Genomic DNA, 23,503 nt, shown 5'->3' on the forward strand with positions numbered 1-23,503 from the left:
TTACCCCTAAGAAATAGGACACCACTACAGGACCTGCACACGTCATCATATGTCATCGCGATCTTTTACTTCATGTGAGATCGACGATCGGGACTGCTGTAGTTATTCAAGTTGTGTTCAGCTTTGGTATTTATCTTCAGGAAATTACTTAAGGAATCATGTTATCATAATGATATAATGTGAAAATAGGATAGTAACTGTACTGCGTATTTACACCTTGGCCATATTCATCTATGTAAACACACAAAAACAACATTAACATTATACCAGACACTGCAAAAAGGTTATTCCCAGCCACTAGACTTTTCTGACAGGGTATGCCAGTGTCTTAGAGTGACAATGTTGTGAGACTGTTATACAGGAGTTATTATTATAGATAGCAAAATTTAGCAAATTTTATTTTATTTTATTCTTAAGTATGATGGTAAAACACAAGCGCCTTTATGAATGTATTAAAACATATACTTGTTTGTTGTAAAAATCCGTAATAGTGACAAAAAAAATACTAATTTCTCCTTGTTTCTGTGTGCAGCCAAGCTGCTGCTGTAGATGGTGTATTCTGTAAATTTTTTTTTTACCCCTTGGTTTCGAGTGTGGTCCTGAAAAATCTAAGTTTCAAGGGCTATCTAGCCCTTCCCCTTAGCCCTTCGCCTTCAAGCTTAAAAGAATTGGGACACCCCTACCCCTTCACGCGAAACGAGGGGTAGGGGTAAAGGGAAGGGCTATGCAGTAGAATTGGGATTGGGCCCTAATGTTTTAACTGGGCCATTGGAAAAAATTCTTAATGTTTAGCCTTGTGCAAGTCTGAAATTTCATTCATAATGCAAAATTCTTGAAAAATTATTCATAATGAAAAAGTCTTAAATTTGACTTGATGAAACCCTGTTTATTCAATTACATTGCAAGGGAAAAAAAAATATTAACTTCCTGTGAACTTTTAATTCTATTTCAAATATTTGCCAGGATATGCTTTAGTCTTATTTAAAGTCTTATTTTTTAGTTTGTCTTGAATAAAAGCAGTTTAGAATTTTTTTAAAATACTTTTTAAGTTTTTTAAGTTAATATTATCCCCTTAAGAAATAATGTTGTTTCGATTGGCTACGAAACAAACCACTGTTGTCCAATGACTTGCCTAAATAAACTTGCAACCTTGTTAATCCTTTAAATTATAGTGAGTTAGCTGAATGCTATTACCTTGCAAAATAACTAAAATGTTATGCACTGTCATCATGGCAAAGACAAAAGAAATGAGTTATAAGAATTCAGTTATTAAAATGAGTAAAATGTCAAAGAACTATATTTACCATATATTATTTAGTTTTTAATGGATTTGAAAGTAGTTTTTTTTTTTTCTAAAACTGATTCTTCTTTCAGCTGCTGCTTTTTGTTCCACCGCATTGTCATGTTCAAAACTGACCTCAGAAAGTTTCCTCTTCCATCTGATAAGGTGCCAAACTCAACAAAGAAACAGCCTCTGACATCTTATGCTCATCTTTTTGTTGGTGGTCTGTAGATAAGAATGGACCCATACATTTCCGTACAACAGGGGGTTTTTGAGACCTTATTTTTAGATTTTTTGTTCAGGTTGACATTGATGTAAACCACTTACTGTTTCGTTTCATGAGAATGACTACAGTTTATAAGCTGCTATACTGAGGTCTCTTCACAAACCACTGTTCATTTGTATAACCAGGTTCGTGTGATCAGTTAAAATACAACTTAATTGACAGTAAGCTTTAAAGTTTTGCATAAAACCTAGTTACAAATATTTTAATAAGCTGTGTCTGATAGCATTAAACTCTATTATATGGATGCTGTTACGCTACTGCTACCATTTTTTTAATAAATTAAAATTTTATAAGCAAGCATTAATTAAAATGATCAAATCAGTCAGCTTTCAGTTTTCACAGAAATATTAAGATGCACTACTGTTTTCAGCATCGTTAAAATACATTTTTCTTTGAACCACTTTTTAATTGAAATGATTTAAGAATCTCGTCGCACTGAAGCCTGTCATAATGGCTAAATATAAGTTTCACATATATTAAATGATAAAACTGGTAGTATTTCACAAATGAGCTGTTTAATCTGATAAAATAAATGAGCAATTCCAAAATTCATTCAACAGTCTGAAACTGGCAGATCTAGAGTACTAATAGACATTGCAAGTGTTCGCTAGATTTTCTCATAAAATAGGTGTTTGTATCTACATATAGTCTAAAACAAAAATCTAACTAGCAACATAGATTGTATAGTTTGACCTACATTAATGTCTGAAATAGCTAATCAGAGGATACTGTTGGTCTGAATACTCTAAATATGCTTCAAAATGTTGAAAACTTAGGTATGTTTTACTTCTAATAATACATTAGATGTAATTTAATTGAATACATAAATAACTGAAGCATGTATGAATGCACAAACAATAACAAAGAAACTGGTTTTGATCTTTGATATAAAACCCTTTCGAAGACTTTTTGAAAACAATTTACAAACCTCAAGCATTTTAAAAGTAACGTTCATACTCTCTCAAAAACTTTAAATCGCTCGCGTCAGTTAGCATATGTCATTCAAAGCAACACTGATTGCATTCATGCTTGTTTTTGCATATATAGTAATTCATGGTTACGATGCATGTTTGTTTTGGCAAGCTAAATAAAATACAATCAATAATTCATGCAGCCAGATCTTTTTTTTTTGTTGTTCTCTTTGTCATGCTTTCTAAGGCATGTATGTTGTGGTTCATCAATCATTTTTGTTATGCAGTGTTTGCGTGCATGCATTTTAGAGTTCACATGCAACAATCAGTGTTTATAGTTACAGAAGCTGCATATTGCTTAGACGTTTATCAGACACATTAATCCCATCTTGTCTCGACTCTAGACTTAACCTGATTGTGTTGAGATACGTCTAGTGTGGTTTCTGAGGGATGATGGCTTTACAGAAACCAGTTATTGGCTGCTTTACAGCAGGTTTTGGCTCTGAGAAATGAGCGTCAACCACATTCAAATTTACTCACAAATTCTTACAAATGTCAAATTCGAGGTGAACCATTTTTCTAGTGAAGAAACCACTGTAACCGTATAGGGCTAATAAAAGTCAAGCAAAAGCAGTTACCATTTAGGACAGAGTTCATTTTATATTGGCTGTATGAACAGGAAGTTGTCTTTGCAGGCTTCAAGAATAGACTTCTTGAAAATGACTTTGTTTTTCTTCCGGAGATTCAGACTTTACACCTCTGTGCTTGATCAAAGTGGGAGTTTAAAGCAAGAAACTCAGTGTCACGTATAACTTAAGTGCAATAGAAAAAGAAAATTGTAAGCTTTTACTCCACATCGGATTGATATATTGAGTGAGGTTTTTTTAGGCAAGAATGTAGAGTTAGATTGTAACTATGCAGTTTGTTTATAAGGATAGTGCCTATTTTAAATATTTATAATTTTGGGGAGACACTGCGTCGGCAGGGATTAGCCTGTCATTGAGCAGAGAAAAGACGTTGTTCATCCACAAGATGGCAACAGAGACCGAATAATAAGCCCTTAGAGGAGAAAAACTCGTAATTTCTAACTACAGCTGATCAAATAACTGATCATACCAGATTACTGTTGTGTTTGCAAGAAGTAAAAATGCTAAACGTGGGCATTTCTTCTTTCTTTTTTTTACTGAACTAGCTGCTTTTGCTTTTTCGGGGTTAATTTTTGTGATATCCCGATTGCAACAGAGAAATATTGTAATATCTCTATAGACTGATGGCATTTCCTGCCGTTCAGCCTTATAATTTTAAAATGTGAGCAAAATCATTTGGTTTGTTATCACTTTAGGTATTACATTAGTGATTAATTCAAATACTATCTTTAAAGTAGTGTTTGTGAAGTAGCAGCGGTTCTGCTGTTCTGACAGTCTCAGATGTGAAGGAATGGCAGAAGAAAGTAGTTCCTCATGCAAAAGGACATTTAGACTCTTGTGTTTGATTTACTTTTATTATATACACGATTACGCTGTCACTCATAGCAGTGTGATATGGCTGAATATTGTCACTGCGGCCTTGTGCAAATGCACGCCTCCCACCAGTGCTGATAAACAGCCATATCGCACTGCTACTCATGTGATATTGCTTATAATAATAATAATAATGTTTAACAGAGCAAGGAAATTTTCACAGTATGTCTGATAATATTTTTTCTTATTAGTGTTATTAGTTTTATTTCGGCTAGAATAAAAGCAGTTTTTTTAAGGTCAATATTGTTAGCCCCTTTAAGCTATATTTTTTTCAATAGTCTACAGAACAAACCATTAGTATACAATAACTTGCCTAATTATCCTAACCTGCCTAGTTAACCTAATTAACCTAGTTAAGCCTTTAAATGTCACTTTAAGCTGTATAGAAGTGTCTTGAAAAATATCTAGTAAAATATTATTTACTGTCATCATGACAAAGATAAAATAAATCAGTTATTAGAAATGAGTTATTAAAACTATTATGTTTAGAAATGTGTTGAAAAAATCTTCTCTCCGTTAAACAGAAATTGGAGAAAAAAATAAACAGAGGGGCTAATAATTCAGGAGGGCTAATAATTCTGACTTCAACTATATATATATATATATATATATATATATATATATATATATATATATATATATATATATATATATATATATATATATATATATATATATATATATATATATAAAAAGCTTTTAAATGAATGAGTGTGTTAGGGATGCAATGATTAACCATGTTCACCATTAACCGTGCTTTATTCGTCAGTATCAGAACAAACAGCAAAAATCAGTCCAAGGCACTTGAAAAAAGGCTTTTTAATATATTTTCCACATTTTTCGAGTGCCTTAGAAATAGAATATTGTTTGTTTTATAAGAGGTGTTTTCATGTGATTTATTAACTAGTAGTGTTTAAAAATTAATGAATACATAATTATCATGAGAACTGTGATTATTCCTCAGTTTATAATCATACAACCAATATCTATAATCGTTGCATAGTGTGCGTGTGTGTGTGTGTTTGTGTTTATGGATTCAAGTAATATTATTAGATACTAAAGCATTAAACTGATTACTTTGATGTAGATTATTTTTAGAAGAGTGCATTAATTTGACTAATTTTGTTGACACTGACCGTTCTGAAAGTATTATCCTTATTAGTAAAATATATCAATTCTATTATTAATAAGTACATTTGTATTGCTAATTATATAAAAAGATAACTGGTGTTCTTCAAGTAATAGGAAAATTTAAAAAAAATTATAATGGTGTGTGTGTTACAATTGCCCCAGATTATTATATTATATTTAGATCACATATTATGCTAAAACAAAATCATTTATTGTATCAAATGTAGACCGTAATTAACTCAAGAAAATAAAAAAAACTAAAATCTGAACACTTCCACTTGATAATTAATGTTTTGTCATAATCTTTTTCATTCTGGTCAGTACACTGCGTCATTTCTGCGTCATTGTCATGAGAACAGCTTTTGTCTTCTGCCATAATTAATCTATTAAGCGCTATTTGGTGCCGTTAATATTTCAGTGGGTGTTTGTCTGCCCCCTGGTGTCTGTGAATTTATCTTTAACTTCCTCATTTTTCATTATGTGCTATACTTTAATACAATTATGTAATATTTATTAATATACATTAATGCAATATATGGTTTATATATTATATACAGTGTGTATTTAAATTATATATATTTGATAGTATGCTTCTTAAGAAACCAGGGCTTTACACACAAATTTAATGTGACACCTGTCATAATATTTTACATCAGATGATGTGTCCATGGCACATTAATATGCCTGGAGGAATGTCATATAGCATGTGTATGTATATCGTACGTCTTGGTTGCTGTAGCCTAAAGGCTCTCTGTATCTTACACTGACCTCTTTTTATAGAATACTCACATCTGCAGCACATTACTAGTTATTTGGACTTATTAGATGTGATTAATCATCTCCTTGTACTTTTGCAACATCAGGTTGATGTATATTCAAGCCTTTTGGAAGGGAGTATATTACAGTAAATCATACATTATTCTGCATTGTCACATTGTTTTCATCATATGCACACCCCACGCAAACTGTTGTTAATGCCGTATGAAAATCTCACAGTCTTTGCTTTTAGTCATTGTTTATGCCAGTTGCTTGTCATTTGTTAATTTATGAAATACTATACCCTTACATTCCAAAATAGTGGTAATTCTAGGGAACTCATTAGCAAGTAATTTGTGATTATTGTATTAATTATTGATTTAATTCTGCTTTTCATTAATATTTTTATTTTCTGCTGTGTCACAGGCAGCCCAGGTCGCTCTCTCACCATCTTCACAAATGATGATAGTCACAACGCCACCACACTGTTGCTTAGCAACGATGAGGGCACCTTATTTGTTGGAGCACGTGATGCCATTCTGTCAATCAACATCAGTCAGACTGATATGACATTGAAGGAGAAGGTCAGTGTGCTTTTTAAGTATATGGGACTGATTAAAGGATATCACCCTGGAAATTTACTGTCCAAAAAAAAAAAAAAATGGATATTAATGGCTATGGTTATTAAATAGACTTATATTTCATAACTATGATTGCAGTAATAAGTGTTTCATTATTATATTAAGTATTTTATTATTTTTGTTGAACTGCATCCTTCTGTCATTTTATGCAATGTTTTGTTAAGACAATAAGGTGTTTTAGCTGGTACTATGCTTAATCTTGCTTGATTAGAATGATAGAAATAATTATATTGATGAATATTGTGATTTGATCATGATGTATTTCAGCTGGACTGGTCTGCCTCAGAAAAAGACCTTAATGATTGTTCCATGAAAGGCAAAATGAAGGTTAGTGGCACCAACCACTTTTTGTATTAAAATAGTAAACTCTTTGTTAAATGGTAACCTAAGCAAATTTTGGCTTTATAAACTGGTCTTTAACTTAAAACAAATCTTCCTTTTCCACCTTCAGATGGATTGTCATAACTTTGTGAGAGTTTTGCAAGTGCTGAACTCTACACATATGTACGCCTGTGGAACGTTTGCCTTCAGCCCCCGTTGCATCTACATTGTAAGACAGCATTATCGTTTTTAATGTCTTTTTGCACTCTGCAGTTTTCATAAGTAACTTTTCACCATTTCTGACAAACATTAGACCAGAAGTCATTCATTTCTATTGCAGAACAGTATGGGCACTACATGCAGCTCGGAACATATGTTGAATTTTCAGATCCAGTTTGAGCTTTGGTTGATTTGTCAGAATCAGATATTTCAATTAAGTTTGATAAAATGCAGTCATTTGATGTTCTATTTAATTCATATGCCTAATACATATCAATTCATCAACCAAATCGAATGTTCTGTCACTGACTTTAGGAAGTGAAATTCACACTGCAAAAATATTGCCTTGTTTTCTGAAATATTATGTCAAAATTAAGCGAGTTTTTCCTTAAAACAAACACAATAATCTACCAATGGGGTAAGTAAAATATTGTTATTCCAAAGTGAAAAAAAAGATTATTTTACTTACACCATTGGCAGGTTATTATGTTTGTTTTAAGGAAAAACTCACTTAATTTTGACAAATTATTTTAGAAAACAAGACAATACTTTTTTGCACGTCTACAAAATGCATCTTGATTTAAGGATTTTTAAATATTTAGACTAGAAATAAGACAAAGTTGTGCTGTATGACATTTTAAATGCTGTGGAAAGGCAGCTTTACTGTGCATTTTTTGTTTTTTATTTATTTGATATGCTTTCAATATCAGTGCCCCGAACTCTATGCGTTAGTCTGCAGTCTTAACCTCAGGCTGAATCATGTGAAATGTTAGGATATTGCATAACCCTGCTGGGCATGTGAAATGTACCAACTTCCTCATTTATAGCTACTTGGACTGTACAAGTTTCAATATCATGCACCTTTAAGACGGAAACTTGCGTGACTGTTTTTCACGCATTATTGAGCATTGTGTGATCCTGTCATGCGGACGCAGCAGTCTCAGTGCTGCTTTCTCACTCTGTGCTTTCATGAGTGTGAAAGGAAGAAGATCAGTGTGTGTGCGGATCTCAGCAGAATTGTGCATGCCTGAATGAAACCACAACAGTGTGTGAAGAATTTGTTATTGTCCTTTCAGATCAGATTTGCAAAAATTAGCAGGGGAAAGTTGTCGTGTACATATTTGTACTAATCTAACATCAATGTGGTAATGATATGCGTTCACCTCCACAGAATTCACAGACATTCACCATGGTTACAGGACCCAGTGGTAAGCCTGAAGAAGGCAGAGGCCGCTGTCCTTATGACCCATACCAGAAGAACTCTGCCATAACTGTGGGTAAGTATACCTCCACTGGCATGAACATGATGATCTGGCTTAAGTTATTTGGCATGTTTCACAAATAATGCATTAATAGTAAATGTGTTTAATATTTCAGCATCTGTATGACATTACAGAGTTAATAAGAGGTTTACTGCATGTATAAGAGACAACACCATGTCTCTCACATGCAGTAAACCTTTGAATGCTAGCAGTAGTTATGAATATAGCTGTAGCTCAGTGTTTTACTTCTGAGTATTCAAAAACTCATTGCAGTTTTATTTAAACAATAAATCATTGTGTGGATATGACAGTTTAGCTAGTATTTAGTCCTGGTGGGCTTAGAATTGCTTTAAACATTCAACATTTGAAAACACAAATAAACTTGCTAACTTGGCTCAGATTTGGAAGAAAATATAAACTGTCATTTTCATAAGGGTTGAAGTTCATGCCATTGTTAAAAATAATCAAAGAAAAGTAAAAAGGCCTAATACAGAGCCATGTTCTGCTTGATTCTTGACTTGTTTGATGTGACTTTGATGCGTTTTGTTGGGTCAGAAAGCAAACTGTTAGCACAAAAGATCAGAAATGGAAATTCAAAGGTAAAATTAAAGTTTCCATTGTCCATATTCATGATTTATCTTTCCCACGCTTCACACAAATTGCTTATTTAAAGAGCCCCTAATTTGCATTATAAAAGGTCATATTTTGGTTTTAGGGGTCACCAACAACAGGCTGATATGCATGCAAGGTCAAAAAACACTTTTATTGTCTTATAATATGGATTTATTTTTACCTGATTATCCCAGCAACTCCCATATGATTCATTCAGCGATTCATTTGCTAATCTGCTGTGATTGGTCCGATGACCCAGTCTGTTGTGATTGGTCGACGCGAGAGAGAGAGAAACTTGCACCACATCTATGAATTAGCACATAGTATAAGTGTGAGCCCAATGCAGGAATGCAATAAAGCAATGTAGTTAAACACCAGCTTATTGCTCTACTTTTAACCCTAAGCCCAAGTAATAACAATGACACACATTCAGTATTAATCCACACAGTGGTAAAAGTTGAACTATTTTGAAAATTGACCGCTCTATGTGCGTGTGTGTAAGAACAGCTGATGGTGGCCATAGCAAAGTCAAACTGTAGAGGATCACGAGTTCAGAAATGCATTTAAATCGGTAAAGGAAGAAACACACGTCACGTTTTTAACCTGGTTATGAACACAATATGTGAATAGCCCCAAACAGATATAACCTGAGAGATCTATAATAGATAAGTAATTACAAGCCATGCGGAGTGATTACAAGTTACAATCCACAATTATTGAAATATTTTGCAAACTACACAAAATGAGGCAACAATTTTAATTACATTTACATGTTATGATCTGGTGGAAGAAGAAACTGGTCCATATGAACTATAACAGTTACTGACAAAGTCCCCGTCAAAGTCGGACAAAGTCCCATACATAATAGTCTCTGCTGCTCCTTCCTGTAATAGAAAACAGCTGACAAATCCTGTGTTGCAGCGCACGGTTGGTATACCAGGGGTTTTCAAACGTTTAGGATACACGCCCCCCCCAAATTTGTCCAATTTCACTCACGATTTAAGACGATACTCTGATTAGAGTCTACCATGTAAACAGCGATTTTTTTTTTTAATTACCTTAATCCGACTAAAGACATAACTGAACTAAACCGAAATGGAATTATGACAAGTGGAGTATGCAGATTTTGGAAGTAAACACCACAATCAAACTATTACCGTCGTGTAGGACTTTTCGCCGCATTTTGTGACAAGATCCACACACACTCACACACACACACTCATCACGAAATGCAGAGTTTTTTTTTCTTTCCATTCGGCTCTCCATTAAAACAACACTCTTCCACCAGTCCTTACTTTATATTCCCGTCTAATACCCCAGTTTGTCTGTCACTGGGATGTAAATGAAATGTTCATGAGTGAAAGTGAAACTTGAAACGAATAGCAGTAAAGTTGAAAAATTTAAGATGAAACACCCAAAATTACATGAGCCTCTGCAGGAAACGTGAATAGCCTGGTGACGCAATATTCAAAAAGCACTTCACGTAACACCTTAATTATATTATTGTCTTATTAAGGCAAAAAACTGATGTCCATGTAAACATAGTCAGTAGTGTCTTCAAATTAAGGGAAAGATCTAGATGAGCATTCTGCTGATTTGATTAAGAAGGGCACTTTTTTGTCAGACGGCTCACCGGTTTGACTTTTATTCATTTACCAACATTCATTTTAAAAAGCACCCAGTCCATTTTATTTGTATATATTTTATTTAAGCATTAACTCTACAGTGGCCTGATAGTTAGCTGTGGAGCTAACGTTAATCATATTCCCTCTAGTGAACGCATAAAAATCGTCATCATAATTTACTCGAGTGCATGCCTTAATGTCTCGCGCCCCCCTTAATAGGTGCTATCGCCCCACAGTTTGAAAACCCCTGGGCTATACTGTGGTATTGTTGTGAAAATGAACTTTAACCCTTTATTCTCCAAAACCAAATCTTCATCTGTCAGTGATCGCCATCTTCGTGTCATGATCTGTCCCGTGATGCCCCACGCTCAGCTAGTGTCTGAAGGAAAAGACGCATTCACGTTTTAACGGATCTGGCACTTCATGTTTGGTTATGTACCGTATCGACGTCGACGCGTTTAATAGTTTTAATCACGGTACACTTTCATATTTAAACCTCAGCTGGATGTCTTTATTTACTTAGAGCTGTGTTACACTGCATGGAAGGTCATTTTCAAAAACCCATAATAGGGGCGTTTTAATGTTTTTTTTTGTGCATTCATAACACATGATAATAATATTACCTCTGTTTAGTTGGAAAATAGGAATATTACTCGTTACTGTATGTCAAATTACTAAGTATGCAAGTAAGGGACTTTGGCACTCTGTCATCATTACTTAATGATCAAGTTTTTAACGTGTGTATTAATCACAAACTCTCAATTTCCCTCCAAATGGCAAATTTCTGTTACCAAAAACACTTACAGTGAAAACAGCAATGTCAGTGACGCTGTGGTCATTCCTCTCAACTGCTTTTAAGTGTGGTGTGAATTAGGTCTTTAGGAAGAAGACTAAAGTGAACTAGAAAAAGAGACAGGCAGGTTTCTCTTAGTGAACAGACACTGTTAATCCTCTTGCTCTAAAATCCAGGTCCTGATCTACTTATCTTTGGGTGGCCGACATGTGACTTCAGACATGAGGCCTGAGAATGTTCACTTCACATTTACCTCATCATCAATCAGACAAGCACACAGTTTAGAGCCTTGCACGAAGCCCAGTTGACCACACACTGCATTCTTTGTTGCATTTGTACATTTGAACATAAAGGTTATTTATTGACATCATTGGTTCCATGAAGAACCGTTAAAGAGATTTTTCACCCAAATATGAAAATAACAAATCATCATTGAATCTCACTTAAGGGGTTTTTAATTATTTTTCTCAATTTTTTTTCCCACAAAACAAAATATTCTGAAGAATGCTGGTTAGAAGACATTGACATTATTAATAGGAGTAAATAAAATACTATGGAAGTCAATAGCTGTTGTTTTTTCCTAACATTCAGTCTATATTCCTTTGTGTGCAAAAGAAGAAAGAGGACGAGTAAATGATGACAGAATTTTCAGTTTTGGATGAATAATTCCTTAAACCCCCATGGAACCATTCAATTTCATGAAATGTTCTTTGTAGTGTGAGAAGTTTATTAAAAATAATAGACAACTGTGATAGAAAAGTTTAAATAGTCTAAATAATGATTGATTTCATTTAAGTTAGTTTTGAACTACAGTTGAAGTCAGAATTATTAGCCCCCTGAATTATTAGCCCCCCTGTTTATTTTTTCCCCAATTTCTGTTTAACGGAGAGAAGATTTTTCCAGCACATTTGTAAATATAATAGTTGAATTAACTCATTGCTAATAACTGATTTATTTTATGTTTGCCATGATGACAGTAAATAATATTTGACTAGATATTTTTCAAGACACTTCTATACAGCTTAAAGTGACTTTTAAAGGCTTCACTAGGTTAATTAGGTTAACTAGGCAGGTTAGGGTAATTAGGCAATTGTATAACAGTGGTTTGTTCTGTAGACTATCCAAAATAAATATAGCTTAAAGGTGCTAATAATTTTGACCTTAAAATTGCTTTTTAAAAAATAAAAAATTGCTTTCATTCCAGCTGAAACAAAACAAATGAGACTTTCTCCAGAAAAAAAAAACACTATCAGACATACTGTGAAAATTTCCTTGCTCTGTTAAATCATTTGGGAAACATTTAAAAAAAGAAAAAAAAATTCAAAGGGGGGCTAATAAATCTGACTCCAACTACATATGCTATATGAACTATTTAGTCTGTTATTGACCAAAAACCTTAGTTAAATTAAATGTGGAGCTAAAACTAGACTTTTTAAACTATCTTTTTGCAAATGTTATTGTTTTTATAAAACAGTCTATTCAGATTGAACTTCAGCATCCCCTATTTCAAGTTCAAACTAATGCTACTCAAGCTGTCAAATATGCCTTTCTTAAAGACAAAGTAAGATTGTTAATATTACACGTGCAGTGCTTCCAAATCAGGTGTTTGTTTTAGTTTGAAAGATCAGAAAGGTAAATTCAAAGGTAAAATTCAAACTTCTGTTGTTCATATCCATCTATTTGACCATATCTTGCCTGTTTCGCACAAATTAAATATTTAATGCGTTTTCTTTTTTTTATTATAATATTAATGTGTAAAAATTAAATAAAATAAAATAAAAAAAGAATGACTAGTCATTGATATTAGTATAATTGTTAAGTACCTAATAAAGAACTTTCTAGTACTTGTGGCACTTTGACACTCTCAGATCAACCAAAAGTCCAATCCACTTGTTTTTGAAAATTAAATACTTCTGTTAAACATGGTGGCATTGAATCCAATTTTTTCAAATGTTGCTCTGGAGCCCTGTTAATACTAAAGACAGAGATTATGAATTCTTACATAAGATTTATAACTGTTTGTTTCAGTATTTGTATTACTGTTTCAGATGGGGAACTGTATACAGGAACGGTGTCCGACTTCAGAGGAACTCGACCTGTCATTTCACGGCATTTGAGTGAGGGCAGCCATGTTGATCTGAAACTGGATGATACACTTGGATGGTTAGAAGGTAAGGAAAAACTGCTGCCAGAAAAGCTAAACAAGATGGTTTAAATTGATTTAGCGTTTAATGGCTGCCCATAATATGCGGCTTTTCTTTCTTATGCTATTTCAGATCCTACTTTTATCAGCTCCACATATATTCACAGTGAGGAGAAAGTTTATTTCTTCTTCAGTGAGATTGGAAAAGAGTACGACTTCATTGACAAGTTTACGGTGTCTCGCGTTGCCCAAGTTTGCACAGTAAGTGTTGCTTGATAAACTGAACAATGCATAGTTTGACCATAATATGAAAATCTACTCTCCCTCAAGTAGTTTTAAATGCTTATGAATTTATTTGTTGAACACAAAAGAAGCTATTTTGAACAATTTTGGAAACTGTAGCCATTCACAGTACAAAAAATATATTATGGAAGTCAATGGCTACTGGTTACAAACATTCTTCAAAATATCTTTTTCAATTTTCAACAGAAGAAGCGCAAATATGTTTGAAACAAGTGGAGATTTAGTAAATAATTAACACATTTTTGGGGGAGTGAACTAACCCTTTGACAGCATTTTCTCAGTTTCAAGTAAAAGATTGCCTTAATCTGACATGTTTTATTAAAATGTGTTAATCTCTGTTTAGAGTGATGTTGGTGGGCAGAGAACTCTACAGAAACGCTGGACCACCTTCACCAAGGCTCAGCTACTGTGTCAAGCTGACAAAGAGCTGCCATACAACGTCCTGCAGGACATTATCAGTCTTCCTCCACCAGATGGCGCATCTGAGGACGAAACGCTCTTCTATGGGATTTTCACTTCTCAGTGGTGAGGGAACAGGCTTCAGGTTTTTCTGAGATTCTTTTTTCTTGTTAAAAGGAAGTGAGGATTTTATGAACTTCTGTTTTTTTTTTATTTTTATTTTTTTAGGCGAGTAAACTTGGGTCGCTCTGCCGTGTGTGCTTTCAGCCTCAAAGATATTAAAAAGGTGTTTACAGGACGTTATAAGGTTCTGAATCGGGACACTTTGAAATGGAGCACAAGGGTGCAGGAGCAGATGGCAAACCCTGGCGAGGTGAGTGTCATGAGTGACCCAATGCAATGTTTTTCAAACTTTTTACAGCATTGATACCTATGATATTTTTGACCAGTACATTTTCATATTAGATAGGCTCGCGTGACACTAAAGAAATTATGTTGTCTATTCAGCTTTGATATTATAAAATATATTCAAATAAAAAATTGATATTTTACATTTTACAAATATTTCTCATTTTTTATTGTTTAATCAGATAAATGCAGCCTATTTGAACATAAGAGACCTCTCAAATTGCCTAACCTGTTATCTACTTCAGTTTTCTTATGCCTATTTAAATATGTGCTCTTTATCTCTGCAGTGTGGACTGCACAATGCTTCAGACAACACTCTGCGCTTTGTTAAGGACAATTTCCTGGCTGATAAAAGTGTTCTACCAGTCAATCAGGGCCTAACAGTGGTGTCACCTGATAAGAGCTACAGCAACATCGCAGCTCAGAGAGTACAAGTATCACGCGGCAAATATTACACTGTGCTTTACCTGCTTACAGGTATATGTTACTGGTTACTGCATCAGTCAGCATCAGAAATAACAAGACTACTTTTTATGTATAGTTTTAGTGACATTTTCAATAGTTCCATCATGGTGCTTTAAATTTCTAACAGGATAAAGAGAAATTAAAGCTCATTGTAATTGTAAAACTTTTACTTAAAACCAAATAAACGTTTTCTTAAATAAAATCTAAATATAATCCTGTTTTGTTTTAGCCACTTACCAAGGTAATATTGTTCATTTTCATTTGGAATGAATGAATGGACTAAACTTACTAGCCATATTCTTATTGTTAACTAAAATGATTCACAATTATGTTCAGTATGTGAAATGATGAAATGCAAATGAAAGTTTGCCTTTAAACTGAAATTATTTAAAGTAGCTACCAAACATTAGCTACCAAAACTGGAAAATTAACCCTTTATTGGGCAAGGAACCTGGTAACTTCATTTACATTGATTTTAATATAATTTTTTTTTAAGTAATGAAATTCAAATGTCTTATAATAACCCACAACAACACTCTAGGGTTTTGTTCCAACGAGTATTTCAGTGCCCTATAAAATGTTAAAAAGAATAGTTTTAATAAAAGCAAACAAAATAGTTATTAAATTAATTCATATGAAAGTAAAACTTTTTGTTCTGAAATGCAATACATTGGCTGGATATTCATATTAGCCTTTAGATCATCATGTTCTACCTATAATTATTTCTTGCAGTCCTGTCATGAAGATCTTCTCCAAGTCATTTTAAAATCTTATCTCTGTTCCCTGCAGAGTCGGGCTTCCTGCACAAAACTGTGCTCTTGAAGGACGGAGCTCACATCATCGAGGAGATACAAGTGTTTCATCAACCTCAGATGGTCAAAAACCTCCTTCTGTCTGTTTCTAAGGTACCTGATGCATCAGCAATCAGTTTCTAGCTTTACTCATTTAAATGGCAATATTTAACACTCAAAACCAGACACTCCCATCACACTGCTCAGCCAATCAAAGCTCAGCTGTTCATTTTCTATGTCTTTATTCAGTATTTACTTGGTGAATTATTTGTAAAAGACGTGAAAATGTGAGTAAAATGATATGTGCCATTGACCCACAAGTTGCAGTCTGAGTTTGGATTTACTGACCTCAGCAGTCACGTTTCTTAGGTAATTGGGTTAGATCAAGCTCTGCGAGGGGATTTGTAGTGTAGTGTGCATTTGTGTAAAGCTTTGTTAAACTAAAGGAAACTAAATGAAAATCTAAATACTTTAGAATATCATAAATATCAAGGGCTGTTAACAACTGTTTACATAAAAGGCTTCTAAAAATAATTGCTAATGTTTTTGAAAGAAGTATCTAAATGTATTTGATTAAAATCTGTAAAAAAACAGTAATATTGTTAAATGTTATTACAATGTGAAACATTTTTTCTATATACAGTTGAAGTCAGAATTATTAGCCCCCCTGTTTATTTTTTCCCCCAATTTCTGTTTAACAGAGAGAAACTGATTTATTTTATCTTTGCTTTTCTCCAGAAGAAAAAATATTATCATAAAAAATAGCCTTGCTCTGTTAAATAACGTTTGGGAAATATATAAAAAAAAAAAGAAAAAAAATCAAAGGCGGGATAATAATTCTGACTTCAACTGTATCTTTAAGCAATTACTACAGATTTCAGTGTTACTTGGTCTTTCATAACTTACTTTAATTATCCTTTTTTATATTATTATTATTAATGAAAATACATACGCTGTTTAATATTTTTGTTGTAACAACATCATAAATGTATAGCTAATAAGATTTCTAATAGAAATAATTTCTTATTAATAATTTCTTAATACAAATATTTCTTACATTGAGATAGGATGCATTAAATGGATAAAAATGGATGATAAATACAGTTTAGACAATAGAGACAACAAAATTTTAAATGCATTTTTAAATGCTTTGTAAAATATATAGATTTAAGTAATTCCAGCATTGATAGGAACCATAAATAATAATTAAATAATGTTAATGGTTCATAAGTAAATCAAATTAGAAGGATCTGAAGGAATTTGCAGTGTTGCATGGCATAATATAATTATTATAAAATAATAAAATGTTATTTTATATTTAGTTGTTGAATTTTTGCAAACATCAAAAAATATTAGAGGGTGTCTGCAGGGTCTTAAATTCACACAAATATTGTGTTGTAGGTCTTAAATCATTTTAAACAGGTCTTAAATCCATCCAGTCACCAGACATCTGTATCAATAAAACATAATATTTATGAACAGGCATAGAACTTATGGTTTTATTACAGAAATGCTATAGTTTGAATAGGAGTTATATACTCAATCCATTTGGACAAAAAGCAATCAAATATATATTTTTGATCATTCATGTAATTGTGTCCATAATAAATAAACTTTTAGCAATATTACACTTTATTATTTTTTTTATTGTTACTGTCATTAAAAAAGGAAAATTATGTTGAAAAAAAAAAAAAAGTATACAGCTAGAGTTTTCTTGTTTTGACACATTAAAATATACGACTAAGAAATAACTACATTTGATTTATGTTGTTGTGGTAAGCATAAAAAAAACAACAACAACTGGGCCATTAGAAAAAATCCTTAATGTTTAGCCCTGTATAAGTCTGGAATTTGATTCATAGTGGTCTTAAAAAGTCTTAAATTTGACTTGAAACCTGCAGACACCCTGTATTATATCAGATGCAAAATGAAACAGGATGTCTGATAACAGGAAAAGAGACCGTTTTATAGTCATTTAATTTACTACTCATACACCAAGAAAATTAAACTTTCTGTGCTCACTCCCTGACCAGAGCAGCTAAGAAAGAGTGTTCAGGATTGATCGTAATTTTCTGTATGTGTCCTGCAGGGGGCAGTATTAATCGGCTCTTCAGAAGGGCTGCTCTCAGTGCCAGTGTCCAACTGCTCTCACTACAAGAGCTGTGCTGAATGTGTTCTGGCCAGAGACCCTTTCTGTGGCTGGGACCTTTCCCAGAGGGTCTGCAAACAGATAACCACATCACAGGACCAGCTGTGAGTATCAGCACAGGAAAATGTGTTCAAACATAAGAAATACTAACTGGTTTAAAATGCTTAAGGCAGTGATGCTTAAGCCAGGGCCAGTGGGCCAAAATTGGCCCATGGTAACCTTTGATTTGGCCCACCATCCCATCTGAGAATAAAGGGAGAATGATGGAAATGATTTCAAGATTGTCAATTCAAATTTAATGTAACTCTGTTTATGTTGTTGATTATTGTTAATGGAGCAAATCATGTCAAAGGCAGATTCTGCTTGACTAGTGTCTTCAGCATTGAACTCCACTGTGTTATAAATGTGATAGTTTGTTTTGATTGCAATAAGTTATCATTTAAAAAGTTATACTGCATTCGTTAATACAATTCAAAGTAATGTTTTCTATTTACTTTTAAATCTTATGAAATAAATTAGGGTATAAATTACCCATGGCAACTTTAATGTAATATAGTTTGATATATTTACTGTCGGCCCACGGCTCTTAGTGATATTTGGTTTTTGGTCCTTCAAACAAAAAGTTTGGGCACCCCTGGCTTAAGGTTGCATAAGAAAACAGGGCAACTAAAACTGTGTAACTGAGCACAAGCATCTTTGTTGATATTAATGTATCCTTTTGCTGCTTTTGCAGGGCTCAGGATGTAGATGAGGGTAAAGTATCAGAGCAGTGCACCAGTGTGAGCCCCAGGTCCCGCTCTGGCCAGCCCCGAACCGCCCCGAGTGAGTACAAGTTTTTGTCCTTTTTATTTGCGTATGATATAAATAATTGTGTGTAATAATTAAAAAAAAGTTAAAAAAAGTTTTTTTTTATCATAATTGAATCCATTCAGCCAATCTCTGGATCTGGCGGGACTACTTTTATCTTAGCTTAGCACAAATCATTGAATCAAATTAGACCATTAGCATCTCTCTGAAAAAAAAATATATAAATGTATATCAGGAGTTTTAAAGGTAAACTTTTCTGTAGTCACATCGTGTACTAAGACAGAAATTGAAAAGTTGCTATTTTCTAGGCTGATATGACTAGGAATAATACTTGTATTCTAGATTTTACATTCTTTGCCCAAGTCCAGACTTGACTGGGTCGGGCTGATATTTTCTGCCATTATCTTTAGGCCGGGCCGTGATCAAGCATTTGTGTTTTTTATTTTTCAGTCATTACTCAATTAGACTGATTGAGTGGAAAGCTATGCTGTAATTAGAAATTTGATACAAATATATGAGCAATGTCTAAGCAACACATGTGTGGATCTACAAAGTTGCAAAATTTGCAACACGTGTCATGCGCAGCAACACTCTAGCTCCTGCAAAAGCATCTCCTCCACTGGCACACATTCCTACCTCACGCTCAAGGTGAGTTGAAGCAGTGTGTTTGCGCAGTGCATATGTAGAGCAGAAACAATGCATAAAATCAGTGGATCTTATCAATGCATTTACTGGGTAAAATTAATTTTTACTGTCATTCAATGTGTTTTTGGTCATTATCAATGCACAAAAATAGACCCAGTGCCGAAATGATCACGGCACTGCTGCTTCAGCTCTGCTCATGCACTGACTCGCTGCTTCTGTGTGCGGTATGAAAGCTCTAATAGGTTGTTTTCAATCACGTGGTTCTGGTGACACGAATGGGAGACATAGAGGAAAGTTCGTATTTTTGTGATTTATGCCATATTTCAAAGGAGAAATAATTAAAAAACAACCACATATGTTGGGCATGATCCTTGCATAATGAAGAGGGCCGAGTTTTCTACTGAACTAAAATATATTTACCTGTTATTGAGGCTGTAGATACTGTATAAGCTATTACGTTACATGAAAAAATACTATACTATAGTGTTAGGAAAAATACTATAGATAAATATTCAAATTAAACTGTTGTATTAATTATATTGTTGCTGTGGTACGAAAAAACTAGTAATAAACTAATTATTCAATAGGCTTAAGATCAGTTTACTATGCCAGTATTCTGTAGCATTGATTAACAAAGAGTTGTACACATTGTACACTTTGACTTTACTATATGGTTCAAAAACGTGTTTATTTTATATATTACTATAGTTTTCCAGACACCACTAAATAACAGATGAACACATACTAAAGTGCGAACACATAGTCTACATTATTATTTGTTTATTTTTGTAAGGTGTGAAAAGTGCTCCACAAAAATAACCGTCTAGTTTTGTCACAAGGGTTGCATTTCTTTTTTGTTCTGTCGATGAACTTACATAAGCAAACAACAACTGCTGCTGCGCATCTCAATGTTCATGTTACAGTTGTTTAATATGCCAAAATACCAGTAAAGACATAGATTATTGCAAAGTGAGACGGAGATTTCATTGCAGCGATTACATGGCAGGGTATGTTATTTATATTCACCTGGATTTTGTGCGGTGGTGTTTGTATCTCATTTTTATGTAACACATTAACAAATCTATACACATCGCTAGACCTGTATATAATCTTTATTGATGCTGTCAAATGAATTACCGCATTCAAAAAAGTTTACACATGGATTTATTGAAAAAATGTTTATTACATGCCACCTTTTCTTCAGTTTTATTAGCCAGTTTCTTGAACTTTCTGCCCTTTTGGAAGTCTATAAACGCAGTTTGGCGTTTCTTATTTTGGCTGATTTAAACAATTATGAGCAACATAAAACAGAAACATTTTGATGTTCTGAAAGTGATTCCTATGTAGAAGAATCACTTTCTGCCCTTCATCTGAGTCTCGAACGTCATCAATGACGTCATGTGTGAACAACCTATTTTTATCCGTTCACATGGATGCTGAAAAAAACACGAGCTGCTCACGCTCTGCTCGCACATGCAATGTTAAAGAGGACTACCAGGATGAACAGACACATGTCAAGAAGCACGCATGCCATGGCAGAAAGGATGATGGTCAGCATTTAATATCCTCTTTTGTTACAATCCATTCTAAATAAAAAAACAATGCAGTTTACATGCTTCGTCCTCGTACATTATTCATTAAGATAAATCGTAACTAATTTCTGTAGTTCAAACAACTCAGAATTGTAGTTGAGAATGTCTGTTATAACGGCACATGTACTAAAAATAGTCGGATTTAAATCGGGCTCATAATTACAGTTAATGTGTCAGACCAGGTCGGGCTCAGACAAAAGGTGCACATGCTTGGGTAGGGTCGGGTTTCATTTTTGAGCCCTGATCTGAGCTCTGTTTCATTCTGGCTCAATGACTGTAAATAATATGGATGATGCGACAGTGTTTTTTCCCATTGAATGCTTTGAATGCAAAACGCCTCATGACGGGCACAAACTGTCACAACAAACTGCTGAAATTGAAGCCAGGGCATGCGCAGAAGGACTACCTGATGGAGCTAGAGGCAGAACCGTGAAATCAAGCTTCCAACCAAACCCTTGTACTTTGTCAAATCAACCACGCCCACCGAACTTCTCATTTGATCACCTGTATCTGCACTATAACAAAGGCTCGCTCATTAAATATAAGCACTTACATTTAAAAACACATTATAATATACATTATATTTAAAAACTGTGTGATGCAAGCTGTTTTTAATCATTTAATTAAAACAATATATGTCAGACTGCAAAATAAACGATCTTTCAAACACTCTAGCCCGAGTTAGACTAAGCTATGAGCACAAAAAATATTGCTCTTATAATGGGTTCTTGGTGTTGTGGCAGGCGTGTGGCACACTTGTTCTGGCCTAATAATCAAGAAACTTTGTTGCCGTACCATTGCTGCAGCTGGCTCATTAGAAAATGGCAAATAGTCATTTTCTATCAGTCTGCAACTACAGAAGGGTCAAGCTTTACAAAAGGATGTTATCGAAAAATATTTTTCCAAACATTTTTGCGCCTGAAGCTAATGGTCTAATCAGATTCAATGATTTATGCTAAGCTAAGCTAAAAGTGCTCCCATCAAACCCGGATATTGGCTGAAGGGATTCAAAACTGGTAAAACTCAACTGTTAACTCAAATTTAATGAAAAAAAAAAGACTTAATTTTATAATTTTCAAGCTATGTCATCTACATGCTGATGTAAAGTGCCATACACAGTACTCGATCAACTGCATGTTTGTGTTTTCCGTTGTGGTGTGGTCTGTATTCTGACCCCTGACCTCTAACCTCCTCAGCTATCTGTCCTCCAGGTGAAGTGCTGTCTGTGTCTCTCAACGAGGTTATTAACCTACAATGTCCCGAAGCATCAAACCTCGCCAAACGCCACTGGGAGCGTCTCAACAGCCAGCTCTCCCCCAAAATCTTCATCCAGGCAGACAACGGCAGCCTCAGCTTTGTGGCGACCCCGTCCACCCTGGGCCACTACCTGTGTCAGGCGGTGGAGAACGGCTACACCCAAACACTGATAGTCTACCATATTAGACAGAAGAACAATCCCACCATCCTTCCGCCTTCCCCGAAGATCACACCGACTTCCGCTGAAACTGGAAACAAAACCCCTTTTTCCACTCTCACAGCTCCCAAGCACACCGAGCCTAAACCAGAAGACACAAGCTTTACTGCACACAAAGATTCACCCGCGGCCACCACACGGAAAAGCAAAAACTTCACTCCCTTGTTTAGTGCGGAAGAGGGAAGCTCTCGAATGAAGGAACACAGTGGAAACTTCCAGCAAGTGGATAAACCAACCTATTTGCAGGAGCTAGTAGTGGTGTCCGTTCTGCTAGCGCTGTGTGTTAGCGCCTTGCTAACCATCGCTTTTAACAGATTCAGACACGTTTGCACCAGCAGGACCATCGCACAGAGTCCTTGCTCTCGCAGGGACGTTGAGAAGAGTGGAAGTGCGACGCCGCAGGAGAGGGAGTCTCTCAGAGGACATTCACCACGTTTGGAAAAGCGCAACGGACAAGCTCCTAATGCACAGTCCCACAATGGTCAGGCGCATAACGGCAAATCTCCAATCACCCTGAGCAATAACATGCTGAACGGCTCTAACGGTCACCTGCCCAACACACCCATCTGATGGTACTTGTTTTCTTGATTTACTGTAAAACTCTTTTCTGAGCCAAATCGGGCTTCTATTGAATCAAGCCCTGTCACTGAACCACTCATGCTGGATCATTTCGAAATCTAAGAAATAAAGTCAGAAGCTGCACACTGGACCTGCTCATAAATCATTTGAGCTGTAAGACTGAAAGATCTTCAGCTGTAGGAACTAGTGTACATTTTCAGTTTGTTAATATTTAAGCTGTAATTTATGTGTAAACTGAACTGTTCGTTTCAGTTTTAAGCGTGTCAGATTGTATGCCTCTCTTAAAGGAACACTTTTTTTCAAGCTCATTTTACAAGAAAACAGTTGGGTTTTAATATTTTTGAATCCACTCAGCCGATCTTTGGGTCTCTCGGGAGCACTTTTAGCTT

The 23,503-nt window shown here is 34.6% G+C and overlaps 1 protein-coding gene across 2 annotated transcripts in view; it reads left to right on the top strand.

The window, feature by feature from the left end:
• sema4ab (sema domain, immunoglobulin domain (Ig), transmembrane domain (TM) and short cytoplasmic domain, (semaphorin) 4Ab) overlaps positions 1 to 23,503 on the top strand; it is a 59,698-nt gene extending 36,195 nt beyond the window's left edge. Inside the window, exons 3-15 of one of the 2 annotated variants that reach the window (XM_056480410.1) lie at positions 6,313 to 6,470; positions 6,795 to 6,854; positions 6,979 to 7,077; positions 8,239 to 8,344; positions 13,408 to 13,530; positions 13,636 to 13,763; positions 14,149 to 14,330; positions 14,433 to 14,577; positions 14,900 to 15,089; positions 15,867 to 15,982; positions 17,958 to 18,121; positions 18,751 to 18,839; positions 22,258 to 23,503. In XM_056480410.1, coding sequence (XP_056336385.1) covers positions 6,313 to 6,470; positions 6,795 to 6,854; positions 6,979 to 7,077; positions 8,239 to 8,344; positions 13,408 to 13,530; positions 13,636 to 13,763; positions 14,149 to 14,330; positions 14,433 to 14,577; positions 14,900 to 15,089; positions 15,867 to 15,982; positions 17,958 to 18,121; positions 18,751 to 18,839; positions 22,258 to 23,105 — 2,408 coding nt within the window. In that variant the 3' untranslated portion in view covers positions 23,106 to 23,503. The remainder of the gene's footprint in view (positions 1 to 6,312; positions 6,471 to 6,794; positions 6,855 to 6,978; positions 7,078 to 8,238; positions 8,345 to 13,407; positions 13,531 to 13,635; positions 13,764 to 14,148; positions 14,331 to 14,432; positions 14,578 to 14,899; positions 15,090 to 15,866; positions 15,983 to 17,957; positions 18,122 to 18,750; positions 18,840 to 22,257) is intronic. The other variant, XM_056480411.1, reaches the window with a different exon arrangement.

Source organism: Danio aesculapii, chromosome 19, assembly GCF_903798145.1.
Source record: "Danio aesculapii chromosome 19, fDanAes4.1, whole genome shotgun sequence".
Classification (NCBI taxonomy): Eukaryota; Metazoa; Chordata; class Actinopteri; order Cypriniformes; family Danionidae; genus Danio; species Danio aesculapii.